This window comes from Martes martes, assembly GCF_963455335.1.
Source record: "Martes martes genome assembly, chromosome: 11".
Taxonomy (NCBI): domain Eukaryota; kingdom Metazoa; phylum Chordata; class Mammalia; order Carnivora; family Mustelidae; genus Martes; species Martes martes.
In genome coordinates this window covers 94021053-94047498 of record NC_137899.1, presented here as the reverse complement: position 1 = coordinate 94047498, position 26446 = coordinate 94021053, and the positions used below count along the sequence as shown (strand labels likewise).

At 46.2% G+C, this 26446-nt stretch overlaps 1 protein-coding gene across 1 annotated transcript in view; it reads right to left on the bottom strand.

Moving 5' to 3' along the window:
* Positions 1–26237, bottom strand: part of TBXAS1 (thromboxane A synthase 1) — a 161545-nt gene extending 135308 nt beyond the window's left edge. The window contains exons 1-2 of the mRNA XM_080818371.1: positions 26150–26237; positions 17344–17592 (exon numbers count right to left, since the gene is read on the bottom strand). Coding sequence (XP_080674497.1) covers positions 17344–17432 — 89 coding nt within the window. The 5' untranslated portion in view covers positions 17433–17592; positions 26150–26237. The remainder of the gene's footprint in view (positions 1–17343; positions 17593–26149) is intronic.
* Positions 26238–26446: the final 209 nt, after the last annotated feature.

Here is a 26446-nt window from a genome sequence, read left to right as displayed (position 1 = left end):
CCGCTGCTCTCTGGCAGGCACCCCAATAAGTAATAGAGACTAGATGTGGGCTAGAGTCAGATATTACAACTCTCTAAAGAAAAGGGAGGGGGAAATGTTAATTCCATTTAGGAGTGGCCTTGGAGGGAGTCATTTCAGTGAGGCTGAAGGGTGAATGGGAGATGAGAATGTGAGCTAGTGTGGGATCCTCTTTCCAGCCTCGTGGCTGGAAAGAGAAGGATGAGTGTAGCGGTAGCTGAGTGAAACACACTGACAAAGAAGAGATGGTTAGTTGGTTAGTTGGTTGGCTGGCTGGCTTACTTGGGTGTTTTAAGACAAGAGGGATTAGAATCTGCAAAGAAACATTACAGTGTCATAGTTAAGGGGTAATGAAGGTGAGGGCTTAGACAGGAGTGTGCGGGAAACAAAAGGTCTGGTCTATGAGAGAGGGTAGAGGAAGACTTCCCAGGATTTATGTACGGATTTGATATGCCTCACTTACATTTCCAGTTCTCAAACCCATGGGCGAGGCAGGTGTCAACCAGTGAGACAAAGACGAAATGGCCAAGAGAATTGTGCAGGTACTGTTCAGACCAGAGGAGAAATACGAATTTTGTCATAGGAAGATTTTACATGTTTCTGGAAAGTGCATTGGGTTTAAAGCTTGATTTATAAAGCACTTTCCAAGAAATAGATTTTCTTTTCTTTCTAAACACCTACAACTAGGAGATACACAACTGGCATCAGCAGACTAATAATATATGTGGATATAAGATTTATCGATCATGATGTACTCATACTCCCCTTTTAAGGAGATAGGAGAAGGATGGCTCTGTCTCCACGCTATCATTGGAAACTAAGGCTCAGGAAGGCAGCTGACATCTCAGACCTTATTCCCCTCTCTTCTCGATCACCTTCCTTGCCGGCTGCTTCAAAACCTGCTGCATTTTCTGGCTCCTGTTCCCCCCACCCCGTCCATGACCATCTCCAACAGCACCTAAGTCGTCTTAGTCGCTAAACCCAACAGGTATTTTGCAACCTCATCTTACTTGTTCAAGGTCAAAAAGCAACCTGGTGAAAGAAGCCCAAGGTCACTCACAACAAGGCCGCTTGTTTGAAAAACAGCTGTCCTCACTTTTTCACTTCAGCGCACTCCTGAAGAGCATGGGAGAATTCGGAATGGTGTTAAAATTATTTAATCAATTGACTGAAATTGAAAACAAAATCATGAGCCATCTCCCCTGGATCTACATAATTATTATGGGGTATAAGCCTGCAGCGATCCAGTAATAACTAGCTATCACTTATCGAACATTACTGGGCCCGGCCCATCTATTCTATGTCTTAACTCATTGACTCTTGCAAACACGCTAGGAGGCAAGCACAGTTACTGTGCCTACCTTACAAATGGGGACACTGAGATGCAGAGACCATACCAACTTGCTTAAGTTTGCAAGGCTAGCCAGGGTTTTTGAGTCCAGGCAACCTGGTTCCAAAGCTCACGCTCTGGACCATTGCACAAGTGCAGAAAGGCAGCCCAGAGTGAAGTGGGTTTTGGTGAGGTTTCAAAGACCGTGTTGGACAACCGACACGCTGCTCAAGGGCCTGAGCGTCCTTGGATTTCCCAGATGGGTGCCGTAGTCACCTCTGCACGATGATTTTGTTTAGGAACCCTTCCGTTATCAATAGTGCAGAGATGAAATTCTCCCACAGCCCAGGCTCGCCTGAATTGTAAAGACAGAATCTTTTATTAAGATCCAAAGTTCAAGTCGGTGACATTTTGTTATATAACAAATGAGAGTGGTAGTTCATTGCAGTGGTACATGGCCAAAAATGAATGGAAATTCTCTATGATAATATCCATAGCAGCAAAGAACAACTAGCTTGTACTGGGACTCCCTATATGCCAAGCCCAGGCCACACTGAATTCTATATATGTTATCTCTCAATTTGGTTTAGCTCAACAAGAAAAGTGAGAGAAGGGACCAGATGCAGTGGGGCCAGGAGCTCAGGGAATGCAGAGGCTCCCACCTGAACCGAGGTGGAGAGGGCACCCCAGTAGAGGGATATGGGTGGTAAACAGCGTGATGTCTGGAAGGAACTGTGGGCACCAGAGAGGAGAGGGTCCGGTGAGAAGCGCTGGGAGATGAACAGGCAGAGGGGGAAGGGACCAGGTCAGAGAGGGGGAGGGGTGGCTGCAGGCCCTGGAGACTTCATTCCCTAGGTGGGGCAGGTGCCATGGAAGGGTTTTCTGCAGGACAGTGGTGAGCTCCTGTGGTGTGATTCTGGCTGCAGAGTTGCAGGACAAAGTTGAGGGACACAGGCAGGAGGCAAGGAAGCCAGTCGGGAGGCTATTTCCAGCCAAGAGATGCTCTTGAAATTCTGGACGGCAGTAGTAGAAGAGAGAAAGAGGAAGGAATAATTCAAGGACCATTTAGGAAACGAGACTGGCAAGAACGTAGATTGGCTGGCCATTAGGGTGAGTGAGAGCTGGCCTAGGTGGCCAGGTGGAAAGGTGCCATATGTCAAGAGGCAGGGACTGTCAGCCCTTTCTTATTAATGAGGAAACTAGCAAGGATGGAATGACTTTTTTCTGCTGGAAAAAGTATATCTGTCCTAAACGGTAAAGGCCTAGCTGATTTCCACAGTACCATATTTCTCCTGAATATTCCCCAGTTACCTTCCTTTATCATCCTTTTTGTCATGAGATGATGCTCCCCATTTTGGTCACTCTCTGTTTGCAAATAGAGTTCAAGCCCTGAAATGTACAACTGACTGTGCTTTACAATGCTTATGGCCTGGCATCTCCAGATGCCTACTGATTTGCGAAGGTAGGAAGGGGGTACAAGAGATATTTTCAACATTTCAAAGAGTCTGGTGTAAATTGGGCAGTTATTGACAATAAGATCGTGCAGGTTAACGAAAATATCAATTTTCTTTGCTTTGGAGTGGAATTATAACTTGGTACACTAATGCTGGTTATCTCATTGATCAGTTGTTTTCACTGGCAGAGCTTCTATCATTGTCTTGGAATGATTAAAATGGGAAAATCAATCAATTATTACTTAAATATGCATTGTTATTTAGACAATGGGACCTATGTGGAAATAATATAAACAGTGGGTATTTGCAGTGCTTTAAACTGTAGGGATTAGTGTTCAATAGAACAGGGAAGAGGAGGTGTTTGTCCTTTGATCCCTCTCTTTCGGGGGACTGGATGCCTCCTGTCCCCCTGCACTATTGTCAGGATACCCTGGTCAGATCCCAAAAGCTCTAAGATCCCCATATGCCACCTCTAAATGGCTGTGTCCTATGTTCTGTCCCATCCTTTCCTTTTTGCATCCGAGCCCTGCTCTTTAATTTCTCGTGTGACAATTTATCTGTCTGCATTCCTGAGAATGTGATCCACTGCACATCAATGAGGGAGAAGCAGCACACAGCCTTGAAAACCTTCAGCATTCAATGAGTGTGTGAACTTAGAAGTCATTTATTTACTTTCAGCGAGCCACGTGCAAGGCATTCTGCTAGGCGTTGGGAACACGGGGCCCCTAGCGTGCAAGCGAGTTGGAGGGAGACTGATCCTGCCATTCCCGGTGCTCACACGCCCACACGTGTATCTCAGTAATCTGAGGGACGGTGACGATCATTAACGTTTATTGAGCAGCTACTACGCACAAGGTGCTCACTGGCTCAAGTTCAGCCCTGTGCTCAGGGGCTTAGAGTCAGGCTAGGAAGACAGGACATGTGCATACACAATAAGATAATACAGTAAATACCGAGATGGCCATAGACACAGCAGGGATCTAGGGAAGTTCAAGGTGGGCAGGGCTCCTGAGGGCTGGCTGGTTAAGGTCACCTTCAAGAAGAGTGGCATTTGGCAAGGTTTGAAAGGCTGGATGGGGTGTCCACAGAGAGAGGAGGACATTCAGACAGCAGGGACTGCGATGAGGGAGCAAGAGTAAAGAAAAGAAGGGGCATATTGTGTGCAGGCAGGAGGGAAATGCGGGGGAGGATGTGAGAGCACCTTTCGGTTGACATGTGGGGGCAGAGGCTGGTTTTGGTGCACAGGGCTGGCTGTCCCTAGGGTGTCCGTGTGTGGTGCTCAGAAAACGGTTTTGGTTGAAGCCACTATTCATCAAGGTTGGCTTTGCTTTCAGGCCATCTCTGACCCTTTTTTCCCAGACACCTTTGAGCAAAGAAAGGGCCATCCTCCTTCTGGGACCATGTTCAGGAATTGCTTCTGCTGCGGTGAAAACCAAGACACACCTTTGCAAGGACATACGGAGGTGGAGGGTGGCCCAGCAGTGTGGCCCCATGCCAGACTCTGCCAGGGGACCAAAGACAACCGAGAGCCTAGGGCTCCGGGATCTCCCCACCTGCCTCACACTCCACCCCTGCCTGTCCCCAGAGAAGCTGTGCAACATCACGTATTTCTGGAAAACCAGGAACAAGGTAGCTCTTCATAACGGAAGCACCAATGCAGAGCAGCACGGACTGTCCCTTTCCTTCTCTCTCCAAAGTTACATCCCCATGTTCAGAGATACATTATACATAGAAATCCCTGCCGTGCTGCTCAGGTTCCTAAAGAGAGGGCACTTACCCCAGTGGCAAGTGACAGCCTATGAAGATGCTTGTGATTATGACAAACAGGGTAGAGGGAAGGGGTCGTTCAGTAACTTTATTTCTGGAAGAGCCACTGTTCTCCCAGGGAAAGCAGCACCAAGCATATACTCAAGAATCACCGTAAGGCGCCAACATAAATGCGATTATTTGCCTTGTCTATAGAACGAATGAGATTCTGCTTTTATCCCTGCCCAAAGAGTAGATGCTGCGAGAAGCCTGAACTCTCGCGAGATAAGAGAAGTACAACCACAAGTATTAAGGTTATTGCTGTTGTTTTCTTCACAACAAAACAAACCAAAAAAGCTAAGAACAATGCATATGCCCCGTGAGAGGGACCCCTCCCCAGAATCCCCAGGCTTCCTCTTGAGTGAACAACAAGAAGCCTTATTGTTTTATAATCACATTTTATTTTGAGCCAAAAATAACGTTGCCCAGTCTAATCACCTATTTGCCAAAATTTGGACTGTTTTTTAAAAAAATCAATCCATTCTCAAAAAGATGACAGCTGGTTGCCTTGAGGTTGTCGAGAGACTGCCTCTAGACACCAAGGGCCATTCCTAAAGAAACGTGCTAAGAAGGTGATTTCTGATAGCGGCGTATCTGCAGCAAAGGTTCAGCCTATCAGGAAAATGCCTTTGAAGGTCATAAAATTCATTTGGCTGTATAAGTTCTGGTGTGTATGCTAAAATAATCAGTCACGTTACTTTATAGTCACGCCTCGTACTCTCGTTCTGGAAAATCAATAAAGTGAGGGGAAGGCTAGGGATATTGTGTATAACTATTTAAAAGAGAGAAAACAAAAAAAAATCATATTCTGTGAAAATGGTCCTCGAGGAAGCACAGACCTAGTTTTCTTAAGCAGGTTCAATTTTATCTCCAGGCCCATCACTGAGTTATTAAACCAAAGGACCCATCATATCCTAAACAAAAAGCACAAAAAAACCAAAAAGGGAAATAGCCTGCATCCTTCTCTAGATGTTCTGGGGCACTGGAAATTATCCATGGCCTTTAAAATGTATTTCTAAAATGTGTCCATTATTCACACCGTTAATGTTTTGTTCCACCAAATGGTACAAACCCTGAAACCGTGACACTTCCTCACCCGAAATTTCTCCCTTCTCTCCTCTGCCACGTCAATTCTTCCTTCTCTTTCCAGTCCCAGCCCCAGACCCTTCTGCATCCCATAGCCACCCCGGACAGGCTGGCGACCCAGAAAGTCTGAGGACCGAGGGCTGGAAGGCAAAACGGGAGTCGTGCATGAAGCCATAATGAGGCCCCAAAAAGCTGCTTTGTGAGAGTGTTTCCCGGCTCCTGGGACCCTCCCTCTTCTCCCCCAGAACCACTGCTGAGGATGAGTAGGGTGTCCGGGCAGAAGAGGGAGCAGTTCCTAGTGGACCACTTGTGTTTATCTGACTCGCTTTTCACCAGCTGTGGCTGGTCCCGTACAGACTGGCCCCTGCACAGAGTCCAGATCCAGAAGGCACTCAGTGCTCACGTGGGCCAAGCGCCCACACCATGCAGGAAGTGCTTTGGTGGCATTCCCAGCAGATGAGGAGGGAAGCTCCCCACCCCCAGGGGCAGCATTCCTGCCACCGTCAGAGGACTGTGTTTTTCCGTTCACTTCAAGGTTGAACCGGAGCCAGCCTGCACACTGGCCCTCCTTTACCCTCTAGACTCCATACCCTCTATGCCCGGACATAAACATCATCAACCCTGGAGACTCGAAGCTTGCAGAGGGATCGTCCACATATATTTTACTCCTCTGTTCAGCAGCCCCTCCATTTCCACCAGGCTACGCAGCTGCCTGACCAGCACCAACACATCTGACCGCTCTTTTCAAGGGAATGTCTTAGCTGGTCGAGATCGTCCTTCGCCGTGGCCATACATAGCATTTCTTAATCCAATAAACTCAGGAAAACTGGGTTAAATGAAGTTAAACATTTCTTGACCGCAGAACTTTTGGGGCCTTTGATACGCTATGAATCTCCAAGAAGGTTACTGCCTACTTCATTCCCCAAACATTTTTAGGAACAGAACTTGGAAAATGGTAGCCAAACTGATCTTCAAATACCCTTGTTCTGCAGCTAGACGCCTCTCTCTCTCTCTCCCTCTGATTATACCAGGGAGCACCTACGTGGCTTCCTTTCTCTGACAAATTCAAGGTTTCTCACCTTGAAACCAGCCCAATGGAATTTGTTGTTTTTTTTTAAGCATATTGATGTAAGATTGACAAATGAAAATTGTATGTATTTAAGGTATACAACTTGGTGTTTGAGATAGGTATACCTGATAATGATTACCACAATTAAGCTAACTAACTCATCCATCACCTCACATAGTTACCATTTGTGTGTGTGTGTGTGTGTGGTAAGAACACTTAAGATTAACCTCTTAGGAAATTTCATGTATTCGACATTATTATTAACAACAGTTACCTGGCTGTACATTAGGTCTCTAGAGCTTGTTCGTCCTATAACTGAAGGTTTGAACTCTCTGACTAACATCTCCCCATCGCCCCCACCCTCCAGCCTTGGGCAACCACCATTCTACTCGCGACTTCCATGAGTCAACTTTCTGATTCCACATCTATGTGAGATCATGCCATATTTGTCTTTCTGTGTCTGGCTTATTTCATGTAACATAATACCCTCCAAGCTCATCCACATTGTTACAAATGGTGGGTTTCCCTCTTTTTTAAAGCTGAATAATATAGCTTGTCCATTTGGTTCACAATTTATCCATCCATGGGTCAATAACATTTAAATTGCTTCCATCTTTTGGCTATTGTGAATAACGCTGCAACAAATTTGTGAGCGCAGATATCCCTTCAAGATGCTGATTTCATTTCCTTTGGATATGTACTCAGGAGTGGGAGTGCTGGATCACGTGGTAGCTCTGTTTTTAATATTTCTATTAGCCACTGTTTCCATAGTGGCTGCACCAATGTCTGTTCCACCAACAGTGCCTGAAAGTTCCCTTTTCTCCATGTGCTCACCAACTCTTGTTATCTTTTGTGTTCTTCATGATGGTCATTCTAACAAGCGTTGAGGTGACTGCTTTTGGCCTGGATTTGCATTTCTGTGATAATTAGTAATGTTAATCACTTTTTCCTATACCTGTTAACCATTAGTATGTCTTCTTTGGAAAAAAGTCTGTTGTGTTCCTTTGCCCAGTTTTTGATCGGGTTGTTTTGTTTTGTTGCTGTTGAGTTGTGTGAGTTCCTTATATGTGTTGGATATTAACCCCTGTTCAAATATACGGTTTGCAAATATTTTCACCCATTCTGTAGGTTGTCTTTTCACTTTATTGAGTGTTCTCCTTGTTGTGCAGAAGCTTTCTAGCTTGATGTGGTCTCACTTGTTTATTTTTGCTTTTGTTGCTTGTGCCTTTAGTGTCATATCAAAAAAAATAATTGTTGCCAAGACCACTATCAAAAGGCTATACCCTCTGTTTTCTTTTAGGAATGTTACAGTGTCAGGTCTTACATTTAAGTCATTAATCCATGTTGAGCTATTTTTTTTTCTTCTCATTAATCTTTTAATTTGGAAAATACAGTTACTTAAAACTGTTTTATTTATATTAACATGTAATTGGCTTATTGTAATTTTCTATTGTTTTTTAGTTTCTATTTCATTGATTTCTGCTCTGATCTTTATGATTTCTCTTCTCCTGCTGGGTTTAGGCTTTCTTTGTTGTTCTTTCTCCAGCTCCTTTAGGTGTAGGGTTAGGTTGTGTATTTAAGACCTTTCTTGTTTCTTGAGAAAGACTTGTACCGCTATATATTTTCCTCTCAGGACTGCCTTTGTTGTGTCCCACAGATTTTGAACTGTTGTGTTTTCATTATCATTTGTTTCCATGAATTTTTTCAATTCTTCTTTAATTTCCTGGTTGACCCATTCATTTTTTAGAAGGATGCTGTTTAGTCTCCATGTATTTGCGTTCTTTCCAAATTTCCTCTTGTGATTGAGTTCTAGCTTCAGAGCATTGTGGTCTGTAAATATGCAGGGAATAATCCCAATCTTTTGATATCGGTTGAGACCTGATTTATGACCCAGAATGTGGTCTATTCTGGAGAATGTTCCATGTGCACTAGAGAAGAATGTATATTCTGTTGCTTTTGGATGGAATGTTCTGAATATATCTGTGATGTCCATCTGGTCCAGTGTGTCATTTAAGGCCTTTATTTCCTTGTTGATCTTTTGCTTGGATGATCTGTCCATTTCAGTGAGGGGAGTGTTAAAGTCCCCTGCTATTATTGTATTACTGTCAATGTATTTCTTTGATTTTGTTATTAATTGGTTTATATAGTTGGCTGCTCCCATGTTAGGGGCATAGATATTTAAGATTGTTAGGTCTTCTTGTTGGACAGACCCTTTGAGTATGATATAGTGTCCTTCATCATCTCTTATTATAGTCTTTGGCTTAAAATCTAATTGATCTGATATAAGGATTGCCACCCCAGCTTTCTTCTGATATCCATTAGCATGGTACATTGTTTTCCACCCCCTCACTTTAAATCTGGAGGTGTCTTCGGGTCTAAAATGAGTTTCTTGTAGGCAGCATATTGATGGGTTTTGTTTTTTTATCCATTCTGATACCCTGTGTCTTTTGATTGGGGCATTTAGCCCATTAACATTCAGGGTAACTATTGAGAGATATGAATTTATTGCCATTGTATTGCCTGTAAGGTGACTGTTGCTGTATATTGTCTCTGTTTCTTTCTGATCTACTCCTTTTAGGGTCTCTCTTTGCTTAGAGGACCCCTTTCAATATTTGCTGTAGAGCTGGTTTGGTGTTTGCAAATTCTTTCAGCTTTTGTTTGTCCTGGAAGCTCTTTATCTCTCCTTCTTTTTTTTTTTTTTTAAAGATTTTATTTATTTATTTGACAGACAGAGATCACAAATAGGCAGAGAGGCAGGCGGGGGCAGAGAGAGAGAGAGAGAGAGAGAGAGGAGGAGGAAGCAGGCTCCCTGCTGAGCAGAGAGCCCGATGCGGGACTCGATCCCAGGACCCTGGGATCATGACCTGAGCCGAAAGCAGAGGCTTTAACCCACTGAGCCACCCAGGTTCCCTTTATCTCTCCTTCTATTTTCAATGATAGCCTAGCCGGATATAGTATTCTTGGCTGCATGTTTTTCTCGTTTAGTGCTCTGAATATATCATGCCAGTTCTTTCTGGCCTGCCAGGTCTCTGTGGATAGGTCCACTGCCAATCTAATGTTTTTACCCTTGTATGTAACAGACTTCTTTTCCCGGGCTGCTTTCAGGATTTTCTCTTTGTCGCTAAGACTTGTAAATTTTACTATCAGGTGACGAGGTGTGGACCTATTTTTATTGATTTTGAGGGGCGTTCTTAGCATCTCCTGGATTTTGATGTTTGTTCCCTTTGCCATATTAGGGAAATTCTCTCCAATAATTCTCTCCAATATACCTTCTGCTCCCCTCTCTCTTTCTTCTTCTTCTGGAATCCCAATTATTCTAATGTTGTGTTGTCTTATGGTGTCGCTTATCTCTCGAATTCTCTCCTCGTGGTCCAGTATTTGTTTGTCTCTCTTTTGCTCAGCTTCTTTATTCTCTGTCATTTGGTCTTCTATGTCACTAATTCTTTCTTCTGCCTCATTTATCCTAGCAGTGAGAGCTTCCATTTTTGATTGCACCTCATTAATAGCTTTTTTGATTTCAACTTGGTTAGATTTTAGTTCTTTTATTTTATTTATTTATTTATTTATTTATTATTTTATTTTATTTATTTTATTTTATTATTTTATTTATTATTATTTATTTATTTATCTTTTATTTTTATTTAGGGCTTTTATCTCTCCAGTGAGGGTTTCTCTAATATCTTCTATGCCTTTTTCGAGCCTGGCTAGAACCTTGAGAATCGTCATTCTGAACTCTAGATCTGTCATATTACCAATGTCCGTATTGATTAGGTCCCCAGTCTTCGGTACTGCCTCTTGTTCTTTTTTTTGTGGTGAGTTTTTCCGCCTTGTCATTTTGTCCAGATAAGATTTGCTTTCTCCTCCTATAGAATTCCACTGGTCTTGGTGAGTGAAGTTGGTCTTGGCTGGGTTTCTTGTTGATCTTCTGGGGGAGGGGCCTGTTGTAGTGATTCTCAAGTGTCTTTGCCGCAGGCGGAACTGCACCGCCCTTGCGAAGGGCCGGGCTAAGTAATCCGCTCGGGTTTGCTTTCGGGAGCTTTTGTTCCCTGAGCGCTTTCCGTAGAGTTCCGGAGGACGGGAATGAAGATGGCGGCCGCCCAGTCTCCGGCCCGGAGGATCCGAGAGCTTGGGGTCCTGCTCCTCATGCGCCCTCAGAGAAAAGCGCCCAACCACCCCGCCTCCCTGGCCTGCAGTCGTGCTGGTAGGAAAGCAGTCAATTGCTGGCACTTGGAGAAATGCGCCCGGTCGCTTCCGTCTCCGTGGCCTCTGGCCACGCTCCGAGCCCACCCAGCCTGCGACCGGCACAAGGTAACCCCGGGCTGAGAGCTCACTCCTCGGCTTTGTCGCTGTAGCCGGCTTCCCCGCTCTAATACCTGCGAGCTCTGCGGCACTCAGACACCCCCTATCCTTCTGTGACCCCACGGGACCTGGGGTTACGCTGACCCCGCCTGGGCTTCCCCCCGGTTTAGCCTCTGGAGCAATGTCCCTCTGTGGAGCCGACTTTTAAAAGTCCCGATTTTGTGCTCCTTTGCTCCGCCGCTTGCCAGGAGCCAGCCCCTCCCCCCGCAGTCTGTCTTCCCATCGCTTTGGATTCACTTCTCCGCAGGTCCTACCTTTCAGAAAGTGGTCGATTTTCTGTTTCTAGAATTGTTGCTCTTCTTCTCTTCGATTTCCCGTTGGATTTGTAGGTGTTCACAATGGTTAGATAAGCCATCTAGCTGATCTGCTCCCCGATGTCGTCTCAGCCTGCTACTTCTCCGCCATCTTGACTCCTCCCCCCATGTTGAGCTATTTTTTTGCTGTGATATAAGATAAGGGCCCAGTTTCATTCTATTGCCTGTTCTTATGCAGTTTCCCCAACATCATTTATTGAAGAGACTATTCATTTTCCATTGTGTGTTTTTGGCTCCTTTGTCAAAAATGAATTGACCACATAAGCATGAGTTTATTTCTGCATGTTTTCTTCTATTCCGTTGGTCTATACGTCTGTTTTTATGCAGAACCATACCATTTTGACTATACAGCTTTGTCATATAGTTTGAAATCCAGAAGTGTGATGGTTCCAGCTCTGATTTTTTTTCCTATTTCTATGGAAAATGCTATTGGAATTTTGATAGGGATTACATTGAATCTATAGGTTACTCTGGGTTGCAGGGACATTTTAACAATATTAATTCTTCTAATCCATGAACATTGGTGTCTTCCCTTTTATTTGTATCTTTTTCAGTTTCTTTCATCAATGTCATAATGTTCAGTGTACAGATCTTTACCTGCATGGTTAAATTTATTCCTAAGTATTTTACTATTTTTGATGCTATTGTAACTGGGATTGTTTTCTTTAAATCTCTTTTCATATAGTTTGTTGCTAGTATAAAGCAATGCAGCTGACTTTTGTATGTTTCATTTTGTATCCTGCAACTGTACAGAATTCATTTATTAGCTCTAGTAGCTTTTTGATGGAGTCTTTAGCATTTTCTATACATAAGATCATGTCATCTATGAACAAACAGTTTTAATTTTTTCTTTCCTCTTAGGATGCCTATTATTTCTTTTTCTTGCCTAATTGCTCTGGCTAAGATTTCTGGCTTTATAATGAATAGCAGTGGTGAGAGTGGGCAGCCTTGTCTTATTCTGATCCTAGAGAAAGGTTTTCATCTTTTCACTGTCAAGTATAAGGTTAGCTGTGGGCTTGTCATATACAGTCTTTATCATACTGAGGTATATTCCTTTTATACTTAATCCATTGAAAATCTTTAACAGAAAAGGAAGTTGAATTTTATCAAATGATTTTTCTGCATCTATTGGGATGATTATATATATATATATTTTTTTTCTCCATTCTGTTAGTGCAATGTATTATGTCAAGTGATTGGTGGATATTAAGCCTTCCTTGCCTCCCAGGGAGCAATGGTTTCTTTTGAATATGGTCTAGGATTAGATTATCTAGACTACTGGATAGAATCTGGGCTTAGAATTAGAATCTAGTCCTTCCGAATGTAAAGCAAGCTCTTTTGGACCAAGAGATACCAAGATACCAAGGTCCAGTGATTTTCATTATAGTTGTAAGTCTTAACAATCACCAGTAACAGGGCGCCTGGGTGGCTCAGTGGGTTATGGCCTCTGCCTTCGGCTCGGGTCATGATCCCGGGGTCCTGGGATCGAGGCCCGCATCGGGGTCTCTGCTCAGTGGGAAGCCTGCTTCCTCCACTCTCTCTCTCTCTGCCTGCCTCTCTGCCTACTTGTGATCTCTGTCAAATAAATAAATAAATTCTTAAAAAAAAAATCACCAGTAACATTTTACCTTAACCTGGTCTTAGAATGAGCCTTGATCAGAACCCTAAAGCAGCCTGATTCCTGTTTTAACAACCAGTTGATTCATACCCTCTGAGTCTTGGGCTCCTGAGCTTTAAATGCAGCCTGGCATTAAAAGCCTTTGCATCTTTCCAAGACAGCCCTTCTCACCTTCCAGTGTATTCATACATTTACCTTCTTCGACTGTTTAGCTACTTAATGGAACCATTACAGTTTACCTTTTGCACTGCCTCATTAGCCAAGAAGCTCTCCCATCACTCCAAATTCCCCTTGTACATTCTACTCTATTGGTAGAAATAATGAGATTATCGTCCTGAAAACTCCACGCCCAAAGCATAAAACTGGTTTCCTCTTCACTACTGGAGAAGAGCAATTTCCTCTTCTTTTTAATAAAGTTTTTCTCTTTTTTTATTTTGTATTTTTTGCTCAGTAACTCATACGCATGAAAGAAATATGGAAGCTGTCAAAAGACTAAAAAAAGAAATAGAAATCACTCATAATCCCACCAAGGAAGAAAAACCAGTGTTAATATTTGGGCCACTTCCTTATGCTCTTTTAAAGAATAAAGCAATCTTTGCCATCGGGAATTCAGCTGCCAAGTATTAGGTGTGCTTGAAAGTTTAAATACACTAGAAGTTAAGGTTGTCTCTAGCAATATTCAGTTCATACAACTTACTTCTTGTACATCAAATCTTTTCCAGAAGTAAAACTTTCAAACAATTTTACCCAGAAAAAAATGAGCTTTGAAAATGTCTTGTCATGTGAGTTAATCACCTTTGTGTGTGTTTCATGTACTTTTGGCTAATATATTCTACATGTCTGCTCCAGCTCCAGCCCCAGTGGGGCAGCCTTGATCTCCTGATACCCCATCAACTGTTGATTTAAATACGTGTTGTTGAAAATTGTGTCACATGCACTTTGAGGAAAACTATTGAAATATACTGTGCCTGTTTTATAATGGTCTCTTTTTGAATGAAATTGACTCTTTTGCTTTCTTCTTTCCAAATTCACATATGCACTTCACGATTAATAAGTCTTTATTAGTAGACCTCATGGTCTCTGTTTGACAGTGCGGCTGGGCCTTACAGCAACAATTTAAAAAGGGGTCACTGAGTTGGTACAAACTGAAAACACAACAGGCTTTCAGGAAAAGGGGTGACTCGTGCGGGCACAACTGTTAAAATCTGTAGTGATCTGGGCAAGCCAAGAGAAGAACAAGCAAGGCAAATACCAACAGAGATCAGAGGCTGGAATTAGCCTTCCACTAGCTCTTGCGATGCACCAGTGCCACAGGCTGGGCGTTGGGGTGTGGGGGAAGTGTGATGGGAGATATGATAAAAGCAGCACTGAGTGGGGACTTCTAAGTGCTCTGGACAAAGAGGAGAAGCTCCCCTGAGGAGATGCCCCTGAACTGAGCACTGAAGGAAAGAGAAGAGGAAGGGAATTCCAAGCATGGAAGGGCAAAGGAAGGATGCAGGCAGCAACATGACCGCTTTCAGAACAGGATATGGGGGAGAGGAAGCCACTGAAAGAGGCAAGAGCCAAACCCTAAGTCCTGGGTGCTGGGCTCATGAATGTGTACTTCTTACCTTTACTGCCATTAAACCAAATGCTGGAAGGACATATGTGCCATGGATAGAGATTTCTGGAACTGCAGTGAGACATGAGACCTCACCCCTCCCTGGCAGGAACTCACAGGCCAATGCATGAGGCAAGATGCAGTCCTCCTAATTCTACTTTCTCAGAGTTTAGGCTCTCCCCGACACTCTTATCTGACCCAATGGCAAAGATGACTCTCAAAGGAAAGACAAAGGCGTTTGAATGATCAAGACGAGCCACCCTCCACAGTGTCTTCTTGGGAGCAAGATGGCTATGGGGATCTGTCCACCTCCAGCTTTTCCTGAGCACCGCTCTCTCTCCCACAAGTACCCCTCAGGAGAAGGAAGCAGGAGGAGAGGCCCCACTTCATTCAAGCAGGAGTCGGTTGCTCAGAGGATCCCTACAGCCTTGCCTGGAAGAGGAGGCTTGAGAGCCCAAGAATGGTCACCTTGAGCTGGATTAAGGGATGGACCCAGGAGCTCTAGAGTCACGGCTACAGCCACCGTCTTCTGCTGCCTGCTCTCCTTCAGCATGATTCCCTCCAGACGCCATGCTTACCCCAGAGCCTCCATGTCTCCCCCTGCCTCGGGCATCCGATCCCGACCCCCTGTTTCCTGACCTTGTACCAGAAAGCCTCTACTCCAGGCCTGGCATACATTAACAGATCAACAAATATTTTTAAGATAACAAATGGAAGTCAGCTCTCACTTCCTATTTACCATCGCTGCTTCATGCTTTTATCTAATCTCTGTGTCTTTGGCCCAGGTTATTAATATGGCCCCAGGAGTGGATCAGAGATGCACAGCTGCCTTGCTGAATGGTGCGGTGTTAATGTCCGCGACTTCCTGATCTACACGGATGATACCCATCCAGTTACAGCAGCTTATCAGTCAGGACACATGCCCCTTTCCATGACCAGAGCGACACTAACGTATGCAGTTCATTCATTCATTCATCAAACATTTATCGAGGCCATGCTGTAAGTCAGGCACTGAGCCGGAAGCTGAGGGGGGAACAACACACAACAAAGACAGAAATGTGTAGAAAAGTGTCTAATACCAACATTAATGCTGTGAAATGGCCTGGAGGATTCAGACAGGACAGACTTTGAGAACCACAGTCAGAACATAGCTATTGATGGGAAAATAGATTCATAATCCTATGAAGAAGATATTTAAAATATACCTGAGGGTCACCTGGGTGGCTCAGTGGGTTAAAGCCTCTGCCTTTGGCTTAGGTCATGATCTCAGGGTCCTGGGATCAAGCCCCACATCGGGCTCTCTGCTCAGCAGGGAGCCTGCTTCCCTTCCTTTCTCTCTGCCTGCCTCTCTGCCTACTTGTGATCTCTGTCTGTCAAATAAATAAATAAAATCTTTAAAATATATATATATATACCTGAAGCACTAAAGACTTTTCTTCCTCTGCATTAGCTTACATGATGGTGGCTGCCATCTACTAAGCACCTACAATATGTCGAGACTGAAGCGTGTGCATCCCTGAGCACAGGAACACTTTGAGATAGTTGAGTGGGGTGGGTGTGGAGAGCTACTCATGGCTCCTGGTTTTGCATGTGGCTGGTTTCAAGGCAAGATAAGCTGCACTGAGAAAAGTTCAAAAGATAATTAAACCAGTTAAAAAGCAAAAACAGCACTGGGACTGAAGCTGAGTTTCAGAGCCAATTTCCAAGAAGTCATTTCATCATCATAGAACATCAAACGTGAATTCCATTTTCAGCTATGCAAATTCCAAAAGAATAATACCTTGCATTTGCATAATGCTTGATGCTTTTCAAAGTGCTTTCCCAGTTATTAATCTAGGGGAGGCTTTATTACCACCGGAAACATAAATTGAAATTCTGCTCAAACTCAAGTTCTCCATTAATTTTTCCACTTTCCCCTCAAAAACCGGAGCCACGTAAATCCAGGTGCTTTGGATCGAGTGGGTGACTGTAGTGAGTTAAACCAGCCGGGTGCATATGCATAAATGGGCCCATATCGTGCGCCCTTCTCTCTACAGACATAGGCCTTCGGCAGTGCTGGACTTTGAAAGCCTCCTGTGGAATTAACCAGGTAACAGGAAACTACTCTCAGTTCAAATCTGAGATCCTTTTATGGTCTCGTGCACTCCAATCATCAGAATCCATTCCCTTCTACCAAATAGCAGAAAACTAGAAAATTAGTTCCACCTCTTTGTCCTTAAACCCACAGAAATCCCTGCCCGTGTCCTCCTGCAAAGTGGCCCACGATGCCAGACAGTTCCTATGTCCCTCCCGTTTTTAATGTCCCATGAACCGAGAGCCAGAATCCACAGTATCCCCATCATGGGGAGCAGATCTCAGAAAAGCGAGGGGAGAAGATATGACGCACACGAGGAAATGCTTCCCCCCAAACCCTTCCAATTTGTTTCTTTTTCCATCTTTCAAACTTAATTATGTGTAGCGTTCTCAGTCACTGAATCACCAGCCTTTCCTGACACCTCGATCTCATGCATTTTAGCAAAAGATTAACCTGGCTGTTTGCTTTTAATTCTGAAGCTGTGTTAATACTCAACTCCCTCTAGATTAGGAGAGAAGAAAAACACTCCCACATCCCCCACCCTGGCTCTAGCGAGGCTCCAGGGCGGCTGATGCTGACAATGTCACGGTCGTGGAAACTTGCTGGCTGACTTACCACTTCAGGAGGGCCAAGATTACCGCTGAGAGGGTCGCTGCCACCATGGGGCCATTCACTTCTAGTTTGAGAAACCCCAAGACTTCCATTGTTGCTGAGTCCCTAGAAGAGCGATCTTCCAGGGGAAAGGGGGAGGCTGACCCCCTGCTGTCACAGGGACCACGATCCGTAGATGGAAGAAAGATCAGGCGACCAAGACCACATCACGTCAAGTGGGTCCCCAAAATGAGCTCTCCGTCAGAGTGTCTCCTTATAAAGAGGAAGGAAGAGGAAGGAAAAAAACACAAGGTTTCAGTGTAAGGCAATGAATCAGCAACTATTTTCTGAAGGGCAGCACCGTCAATAAACATTTATGTTAACTTCCCAGGGAATTAGCAGCAGGACTGGTCCCATGTTTGTTGAGACGCTAAATGGTTGCAACCAGAGATTTCTACTCCGACCAGTAGTCTACGGAGAAAGACTCCCCTTCTAAAAAATTAATTCATAATTCAGTGAAGATATGGGGTCTGGAGACTCTGAATGTCCCAGAAAAAAATGGGATCAAATATCAGCCTGAGTGAAAATGCTGGTGACCCTGAGGACATCATCCCACAAAGTTCATTGGTTCCTGGGGCCCGAGGGGTCCTTGGTGACTGGCCAATGGAACTGACCAAAGATCCTACCTTGTGTCCGCATTCTCTTCCTGAGGTGGAGGATTTCTCCCATGTCTAAAAGGGTGTCCATAGGCTCATACGCATGGGCCCTTTGTTCTACCTCTGAGCTTATCTGACTAAAGTATACGGAATCATTTTTTGCTTATTAGTCAGCATATTACACTTTTAATAATGGGGAGGGTGTATCAGAAAGTGAGTCATTCACTCACCATGATATTCATCCATTCATTCAGTACGTATGGGGGACCAGGCTCTGGGCTAAGTTGACGGGTGTTTGAAAAATGGAAGTTGTACCAGGCTCTGGGAAAATGTCTCGGGGGAGAGACGGACAATAAACATGTCGACAAATAAATAAGTAATTGCAAGTTGAGAGCAGTGCTGTGAAGGTCATGAACACAGGGTTAGGACTAAGAACATCTAGGGAGACCCCCTAAGGGAGTGTTGCAGGGGAAATCTGTGTGGAAAGGAAAAGCTTGACACTCAGGTTCTCCATGGAAGAGGGTCCATCATGTAAAGAGCCATGGGCAAAGCCTTCCGGGGAAACAGGGTGACACAGAGGCTCTAAGGTGGGAAAGAATTCCCAGGGTGGGAACTGGAATGAGGCCAGTCCTGCTGCAGTGGAGTGGACCAGCTCAGGGAGGCATCTCTTCCGTAAGAGATGGAGACGGTCACTAAAGGCTACACAGCACAAAGCCACAGTGAGAAGCGTGGGCTTCATTTTATGTGCCACTTAGGGTTTTAACGTGCTCGTATTTATGTTTGGCAAAAGCATTCTGGCCGCACGTGGAGAATTTGTTGGAAAAGAACAAGAGGAAAAGCAAGGAGGACACTTAGAAGACCATTGATTTGTCCCAAGATGAGCCTGCTTGGATGAAGCAGGGATGGAAGGAAAAAGAACTAGATGAATTTGAAAGATATTTAGGGGGTGCCTGGGTGGCTCAGTTGGTTAAGCATCTGCCTCTGGCTCAGGTCATGATCCCAGGGTCATGGGATCGAGCCCCAAATCAGGCTCCCTGCTCAGCCGGAAGCCTGCTTCTACCTCTCCCTCTGCCTGCCACTCTGCCTACTTGTGATCGCTCTCTCTCTCAAAAATAAATAAATAAAAATCTGGGGAAAAAAAAAGATATTTAGTAGACCACAGAATTTCCCAGTGGATGGGCTATGATAGGGAAGGGGAAGGAGGAAACAAGTCTTACTCCAATGCTCCTGACTCGAGCTGTGGGTCCATGTATAGAGGTGACAGTTACTGAGATGGGGAAGATGGGATATTGGCGGGAAGAATCAAGAATTCCGTTTGGGTCCTGTTTAGTCTGAAATGCCTGGGAGACATCTGAGTGGAGCTATCAAGTTGGAGAAGAATCTTGGCTGGAAACATAAATAATAATAATGAATAACAACAATGCCGTTTATGGAGTAGCAACTACAGGCCGGTTACTATTCTAAGAGCATTCACATGTGTTAACTCACTCAATCCTCATAAACAATACCATAGAGCAAAGCTTTGTAGTAACTCCCTTTTATAAAAGAAACTCAGACATGGAATGTAGGACTCCAAAGTCCATTTTCCTAATCAAAAGATTATATTCAAATATGGGAGGCACAATATACAAATAGTATTTAAATCCAGAGGAAGAGGGGAGCCACAGCCACAAATAGGAGAGCAAACCACACAAGGACCAGGTACCTTCCCAGTACTTCCCCTTCTCTCCAGCCATGTGCCCTGCCTACCTGTTTTTCATCCCTACTTAGGTGCGCCCAACAGCCGCACCCATGTGCCTCGCACTTCAGCCCAGCCCTTTTGATGTCCACTCCCCTCTCCATAGTCTACACCTCCTCGGTCCCATCTGATGAGGACTGCACTGAGAATATAAGGGATCCGTGTATTCCTACCCTAACAAAACAGAGCTAGACTCCATCGAGGGTCCGCTGAAGTATGGTGCTTTCAATCACAGGAGCCACGGTCCGGGGGCTGGGGGCAGAGCTAGCGGGTGTAGAAGCAGCACATCACCGTGGCCATGGATTCAGAGAGCTGGGAGGACCTCAGATATTACTAAGGCTGGTGTATCTATCAGAGAGAAGCTCATGAAAAAAAAATTTTTTTTTAAGATTCCAAGGTGAAGTAAATAAGAGAAAATGCTGGTGTAAGCCTCGATAAGTAAGCTTATTTCCTGAACCACCTCTCAGAGACTCGAACTTGTTAATGTGACTTGTGAAGCTTGGAGAGTGGCATGCAGGGAGAGGCATCATATGTGACCACAGAATTCTTGTGAAGGGGCATTTATGACCACAACCCAGATGTAGGGTTCTTAGGAACGTGCTTTGAGAAATGTGACGGAACCCAACTCTGATTAACAGAGGGAATAAAAACCCAGAAAGGGAAAGTGACGGGTACAAAATCCCATAGGGCTAAAACATGGTTCACCCATCTCCTTCTTCAGGCTCTTCATCTAGAACACACTGCTCACCTCCCAGCCTGAGCCTGATACGGGTCCCACCTTGTTCCCAGAGCACCTCTGAATCTTAGTGGCCAGTTCAGAGCAGTCTGACTTCCTTGCGGGGTTGCCAGCTCCCCAAGTGACTGAGTTCATTCATTCCTTTCTCTGACTGGTATTTCTGGAGCCCTTCCTATGTGATTTGTGATTTGGGGGAGCTGTCCAGGCTGGGGAGAGATCAGCACCCCCTTTCCACACCAGCATCAAAGCAGAGATAAAACTCAGTGATTCCAGATAGTAAACTAACCAAGATGGAGTGGAAGGGTCAGAGATGAACGATAGCGAGGATTTTTATCAGAGAGTAACATGATTAGGAATGTATCACAATTTTGAAATCTATGATGCAATGCAGGGACATTTTGGGGGTTTTCCACAGTGAAGGACAGACTGTTGCCAAGATGCTTATCATAATTAAACATTAGGCCTTTACTCTCTGAATATTTTCTTTTCAATGGTATATCTATTTTTAAAAAATCAACTTTCTAGGACTCTCTTAAAAAATTCTATAGTTCCTAGAGATGAACTCTGTCAACAAATTAGCACTTATCCCCTTACATCCTTTTCTGTGCAAATACAAATGGAAGTATATTCTTAGTTTTTATAAAAACAAGATCATCATACTCGTGCCCTTCCGCAACTGGTCTTTTTCACTTACTACGGCATGCATAGCCTTCTGCGTCACACCTAGAGATAGATGGACGTCACTGGCTTCCTCGGATCCCACAGAACAGACGTGTTGACTCATTCAGCCTGTCCTTCGCCGAATGACATTTGAATTGTTTCCAGTCATTCCCAACTACAAATGAGGTAGCCGTGAACATCCTTGTACATACTGCTATGGCCTTGGGGAAGGACATCCCAAGCGACAGTCTTCGAAGTGGGAGGGGGGCACCCAAAGACATGCATTCCAAAAAGGCTGGTGGATGCTTCCCCCCACCCAGAGGTAGTTTCAATTCTCCTTCCCTCGGGCTGTGTGTCAAGGTGCCCACTTGCCCCACCTGGTGGGACACCCCACAGAGCTTTGCCCTCTCTGTCTCAACCCACCCTAAGTCCACCCCTTTTTTCTCCTACATCCAGGCAGACGTCTCCCCCAGAGTTGAGTCAACTGTTTTGACTTAAGTCTTGTGTTTCTTTTTAAAGCTTTCACTCCATAAATTCTGTGGTATTTCCTCCATGTTCTCTGTGTTTAAAAAACTGCCTATGCAGATGTCTGAGCGGTGCCTTCCTTCTCTGCTGAAGGCTCCCAGCTGGCCAGCCCGAAGCTTGATGTCTCAGGGCGGTTTGAGGCACAGGGGACATTCTCCCTGCCCAGTAGGGCCCTGAGTGAAAGGACAGTGGGGCTTACCCAGCACCATAGAAGTTCAGAGAACATTTACACAGAACCTCATTTCAGCCTAGAGCAACCCTGAGGAGTAGATAAGCAAGACCTTTCATTACGGGGCTCTGAGAGCGGGAGGCTGGAGCTTAGAGATGTAACAGGACTGAAATCTGGAGGCCAGGCTCAGGCCCCCATCTTCTGGCTTGAAACCTAGTATTTTCGCCCTTAAATCTAAAGTCACATTTTGGCTTAAAAATGCATAGTTCACCAAGCCAGCCCATGGTCGTGATACAGTTTATCTTTATGTTTCCCCCCTGGGGCGCAGAGCTGCTACAGTTAAGGAAGATGCAGGGGTGGTGTGCACCTATGAGCTGTTTTATCTCCTTGCAGATGACACTAGTGCCCCTTCTGGAAGGGGAAAACAAGCTCCTCAACTCTATCCAGTATCTTAGAGCATCTCTGTCCAATTTCTGAGAATGTGAGGTCCGAGGAGGGGGCTCATCCATTCCTTCAACAAACATGTATTGAACAATTGCTAAGCCCTGGGCCCCAGGAATTGAATCCCAATGTATAAGACCTAGGTCTTGCCACCAACAAACTCTCCTCCCAGGATAGGGAAGCAGAAATGTAAATACGTAAGTGTCCTCAGCGTGAAAGATACTGTGACAACAAGTATGTATGGGGCGGGGGGTAGGGGGGGCAAAAACAGGAGGGAGAGGATTGGTAAAAATTTGAACAGACGACAGGTTGTCTTAGACTGGACAGGTGACGTCACTAAGTAGATGAGAATGGGACAGATGTGCTTAGCCGAGAGAACACAGCTCACTCTTGCCCTGAGGTATAGGAAGCCGCAGCAAGTAAGGAGAAGGGGCAGGTACTCAGAGACCAGGTCATGCAAACCATTGCGGGCCATGCCAAAAAGTTTACACATTGTTCTAGGATCCATGGGAAGCCAGAGGAGGACCTAAGTCGAGCAATAACATAATGAGACTTGTTTTTAGAAACTTCCCTCCGGAGGCAGATAGGATGGGTCAGACCTGAGATGGGCAGACCAGCGAAGAGGCTGCTTGGCCGTCTAGGTAAGAGATAATGGCCTGAATAAAGCCGTAGAGCTGGAAATGGGGAAGAGAAGACTGTGCTTTGGGATTGCTGGGAAGGCAGGATCGACCATAGCTGGTCATTGATGGGAGTATGGGAGTGAAGAAGGGGTTGTTGAGGATAACGCCCCAATTTCTAGCTCCGTTGCTTGAGACGACGCGTGCCATGCACCACAAGAAGGATGGGGGAAGAGGAATGAGTATCAGGGAGTGAGTGTGGCTTCAGGGGTGAGACTGCCGAGCTCCTGGTGGCCACACCGGTGAACGTCCTTAGAAGGCAGCCGGGTCAGGAGAGAACTCTGAAGCAGGCAAGTCTTTTCGTTTCGAGAGCCGTCTGGACGTGGAGGGGCTGCCGCCATGAGGATGACATGGCCGCAGCACCAGGAACAGCAACTTTGGGGGAAGCGGGGGCGTGGCAGCAGGGGTTGATGGTGTGCCAAACGGAGCTTGAAAAGCAATTGAGGAGGGATGGCCCGAGAGAGCAGGAAACCCCGCAGAGGGACCCTGTGTTCCTGCACGAGGATGTAGCTCTTGGTTTTCCAGTGACCTGGCTCCTTGAAGACTCCTCTAGCTTGGAAAGTTACTGAACCCCTCTGTGCCTCAGTTTGTCATCCGTGAAGTGGGGACAGCGGTACACGCTTCCCAAGGTTGTTGTGAGGAAACCAAGGTGCCCGTGTGGCAGCTCAGCCGAGGTCATGACACGTGGCAAGCACTTCATATGCGGTCTGGGGATGTTTTCTCCAAAGCCACAGGAGGACGGTTGGAAGGAGCAGGAAATGGCCAAGGGTGTGAATGTTGCAGAAGGGTCAAGTGAGGTGGTTGCCGAAGCATCTTTGAATTTGGCAACGTGGGTCATCACAGCCACCCCCAGAATGGCTGTGGCCGAGAGGCGGGCGTGGAGAGGCAGAACCAGGGAGAAGGAGGCTTGGGCAGGGCTGATGCAGCCTTCTCTGTCATCTCTTCGGCCCCATGCCTGAGAGGTGTGAGGTGGGAGAAGACTCAGGTTTGCACCGGCTGGAACAGGATTTCCAGGTGCCGCTACGGGGGGACCCGCGTGAAGTGAAACCACCTCCTGCACCAGGAGGCGGGGGTGGGGGAGGGGGTGGGGGACAGCGGCCATCTGTGCGGGTTTCCCCTCCCGCAATGAGGACAGAACTCTCTCCTCTCCTCGAGGTTGCTATGGAGACACGGACGGGTTCGTGAACAGTTGTAAGGTCTATGTCACATCTTGACTTTGTGTTGCTTGTGAGGGCAGGGACCATACTTCACATATCATTGTGCGACCACACCGCCTGTCACACTGCGAGCGCGTACACTCGCGCGGCTTTAATTAGCATCCGTGAGCCGGTCACTCCCGAATCTGTTCTCCCAGCCCCGTTCTCGGGGCCGAGGCTCAGACATTCATCCCCCTGCCGGCTGGTTCCCCGCTCCCAGATATCCCACAGATGCTAACAGACGTGGAACGTCTAAAACTAGACTTGTTGTCACAGCCTCCTTCCCCCGTCAAACTCTTCACCCCCATCCCGTGCTCCCCATGTTAGTAAATCACGCCTCCTTCCACTCTGCTTCCGCGTAGGAAACTGGGGCTCATTCTTGACTCTTCCTTCTCTCCCTTCCCCCCCCGCCACCATGTCCAGTTAATCACCGAGCATTGTTGTTTCCACCTGTGAAGTCTCGCTCATTCTGGTCACTACTCCCTTTATCCACTTTTTTTTTTTTTTTAAGATTTATTTACTCATTTGAGAGAGAGAGCGAGCGTGGGAGGGGCAGAGGGAGAAGGAGAGAGAGAATCCTCAAGCCATCCTCCCCACTGATCCCCAAGTCCCAGGCGGGGCTCGATCCCAGGACCCTGAGATCATGACCTGAGCCAAAATCAAGAGTCGCTAATCCGACGGAGCCATGCAGGCGCCCCACCCATCCGTTCTTACGTTCATTCCACTGGCTCCGCGAACGCACTGGCAGGTGGCTGGCGTTGGGCGATGGGAACACCCTCGTGAGGCAAACAAGCTACAGGTCTCCAATCTCGTAGAGCTCGTATCTAGAGCGGGATCCACTCCAATCGCCACTCTCTGCTCCCCCCCAGACTGCAGTGGTTTCCCAGGGCTCCGCGCCTCTCGTGCAGCCTTCAGTATTTCTTTGTTGAGTCTGTGCCAGGTGCTGGCACCGTGCTGGGTGTGCCCGAAGATCGCAGAGGCCAGCAAGACTGGGGGCCATCGAGCAAGTGCCAGTGGAAGTCTTTGGCAGCTGCAGGAGTCTAGCTAGCGGTCAGAACACCTAAGATCTGCTGGGCCCTGTGAAAAATGTACTCCCTCCTTCCAAAAGGAGCAGGGAGCCATTGAAGGAAAGGCTTCAAGCAGGAAAGTGACATAATGCTATTCAGGCCAACTCTGTCCCATCTGGTTTCACTATTAAAATGAGTGTGGAGCTCATCAGATGACAGTCTAACATCCACAGGTCACCAGATGCCCCAGTCACACAGTGGGGGCCCTGAAGCCGGGCTACTGTTCAGACCTTGACTGTGCCTTTCATCAGAAGGCAGGAGATGCCCTTGACCACAGGCCTCTCTGGATACTGCTAATCAGACATGACCCACCCTATGTCCTTCACATCTCCGCTTCTCTATCAATTTGTGTCACCCATGATCTCAGCTCATCAGATGTTAGCACTTTAAAAATTATCATCGGATCTCTCCTGGCATGCCGCGTGGCTGAATGTGGCTACATGTCGGTGATCTCACAGTGTTGCGCCTGTGAACGTGGAGAGTCAGCAGATGTCTTGACTGCCTTAAGGGGAGTCTCAGAGCTTTCAGGCAAGCCAGTGCCCAGATCAGCCATTTCTCACCTCCTATCCCTGGAGGTGGGGCAGGCCTTGTGGAGACAAACTGCCCGCCCACCCAGCAAGCAGAATCCAGAATCCGGAGTCTGACGGGTGGCTGCAGTGGTATTCCCAGCAAGTCAGTACCGCAAAGTCCCCACGCCGAGGAAAGAGGGCATGGGGACACGTGCATGGGACCTGATGATGGGGATCCCAAAGCCGAAGTTAATCAGAAGTTTTGGCAGCAGTGCTTTCAAGGGAATACATGCATGAGCCAGTAGTGGGATCCCAGGCCCCAAAACAGCAATACAGAGACAAGACCGGAGTCCTGATAGGGGCGGGAAGGGAAAGAGAATGGATAGAATAGGGATAGTAACAAGGAGCCCCCGTGTCTCAAGGGCTTAACCCTACAGAAATCTATCACTTACTCACCTGACAGTCCAAATGTGGGCGTTCACACAGCCTTCCGCTCAGTGACCTAGGCACTCAGGCTCCTTCTGCTTTGGGGCCCCGCCATCCACTACCCCGCAGATGCCTCTGCTGGGTCGTCCTCAACCAGCTGGTGAAGGGGAAAAGGGAAAAGAAAAGGTGTGAGGTAGGTTTTTACAGGTCAGGCCTGGGAGTGGCATGTTTATCAGCCATCCTGATGTCCTTGGCCACAATTCAGACATGGCCACACCTACCTGCAGAGGAGGCTGGAAATGGAGAGAGAGAAGTCTGGCGAACACG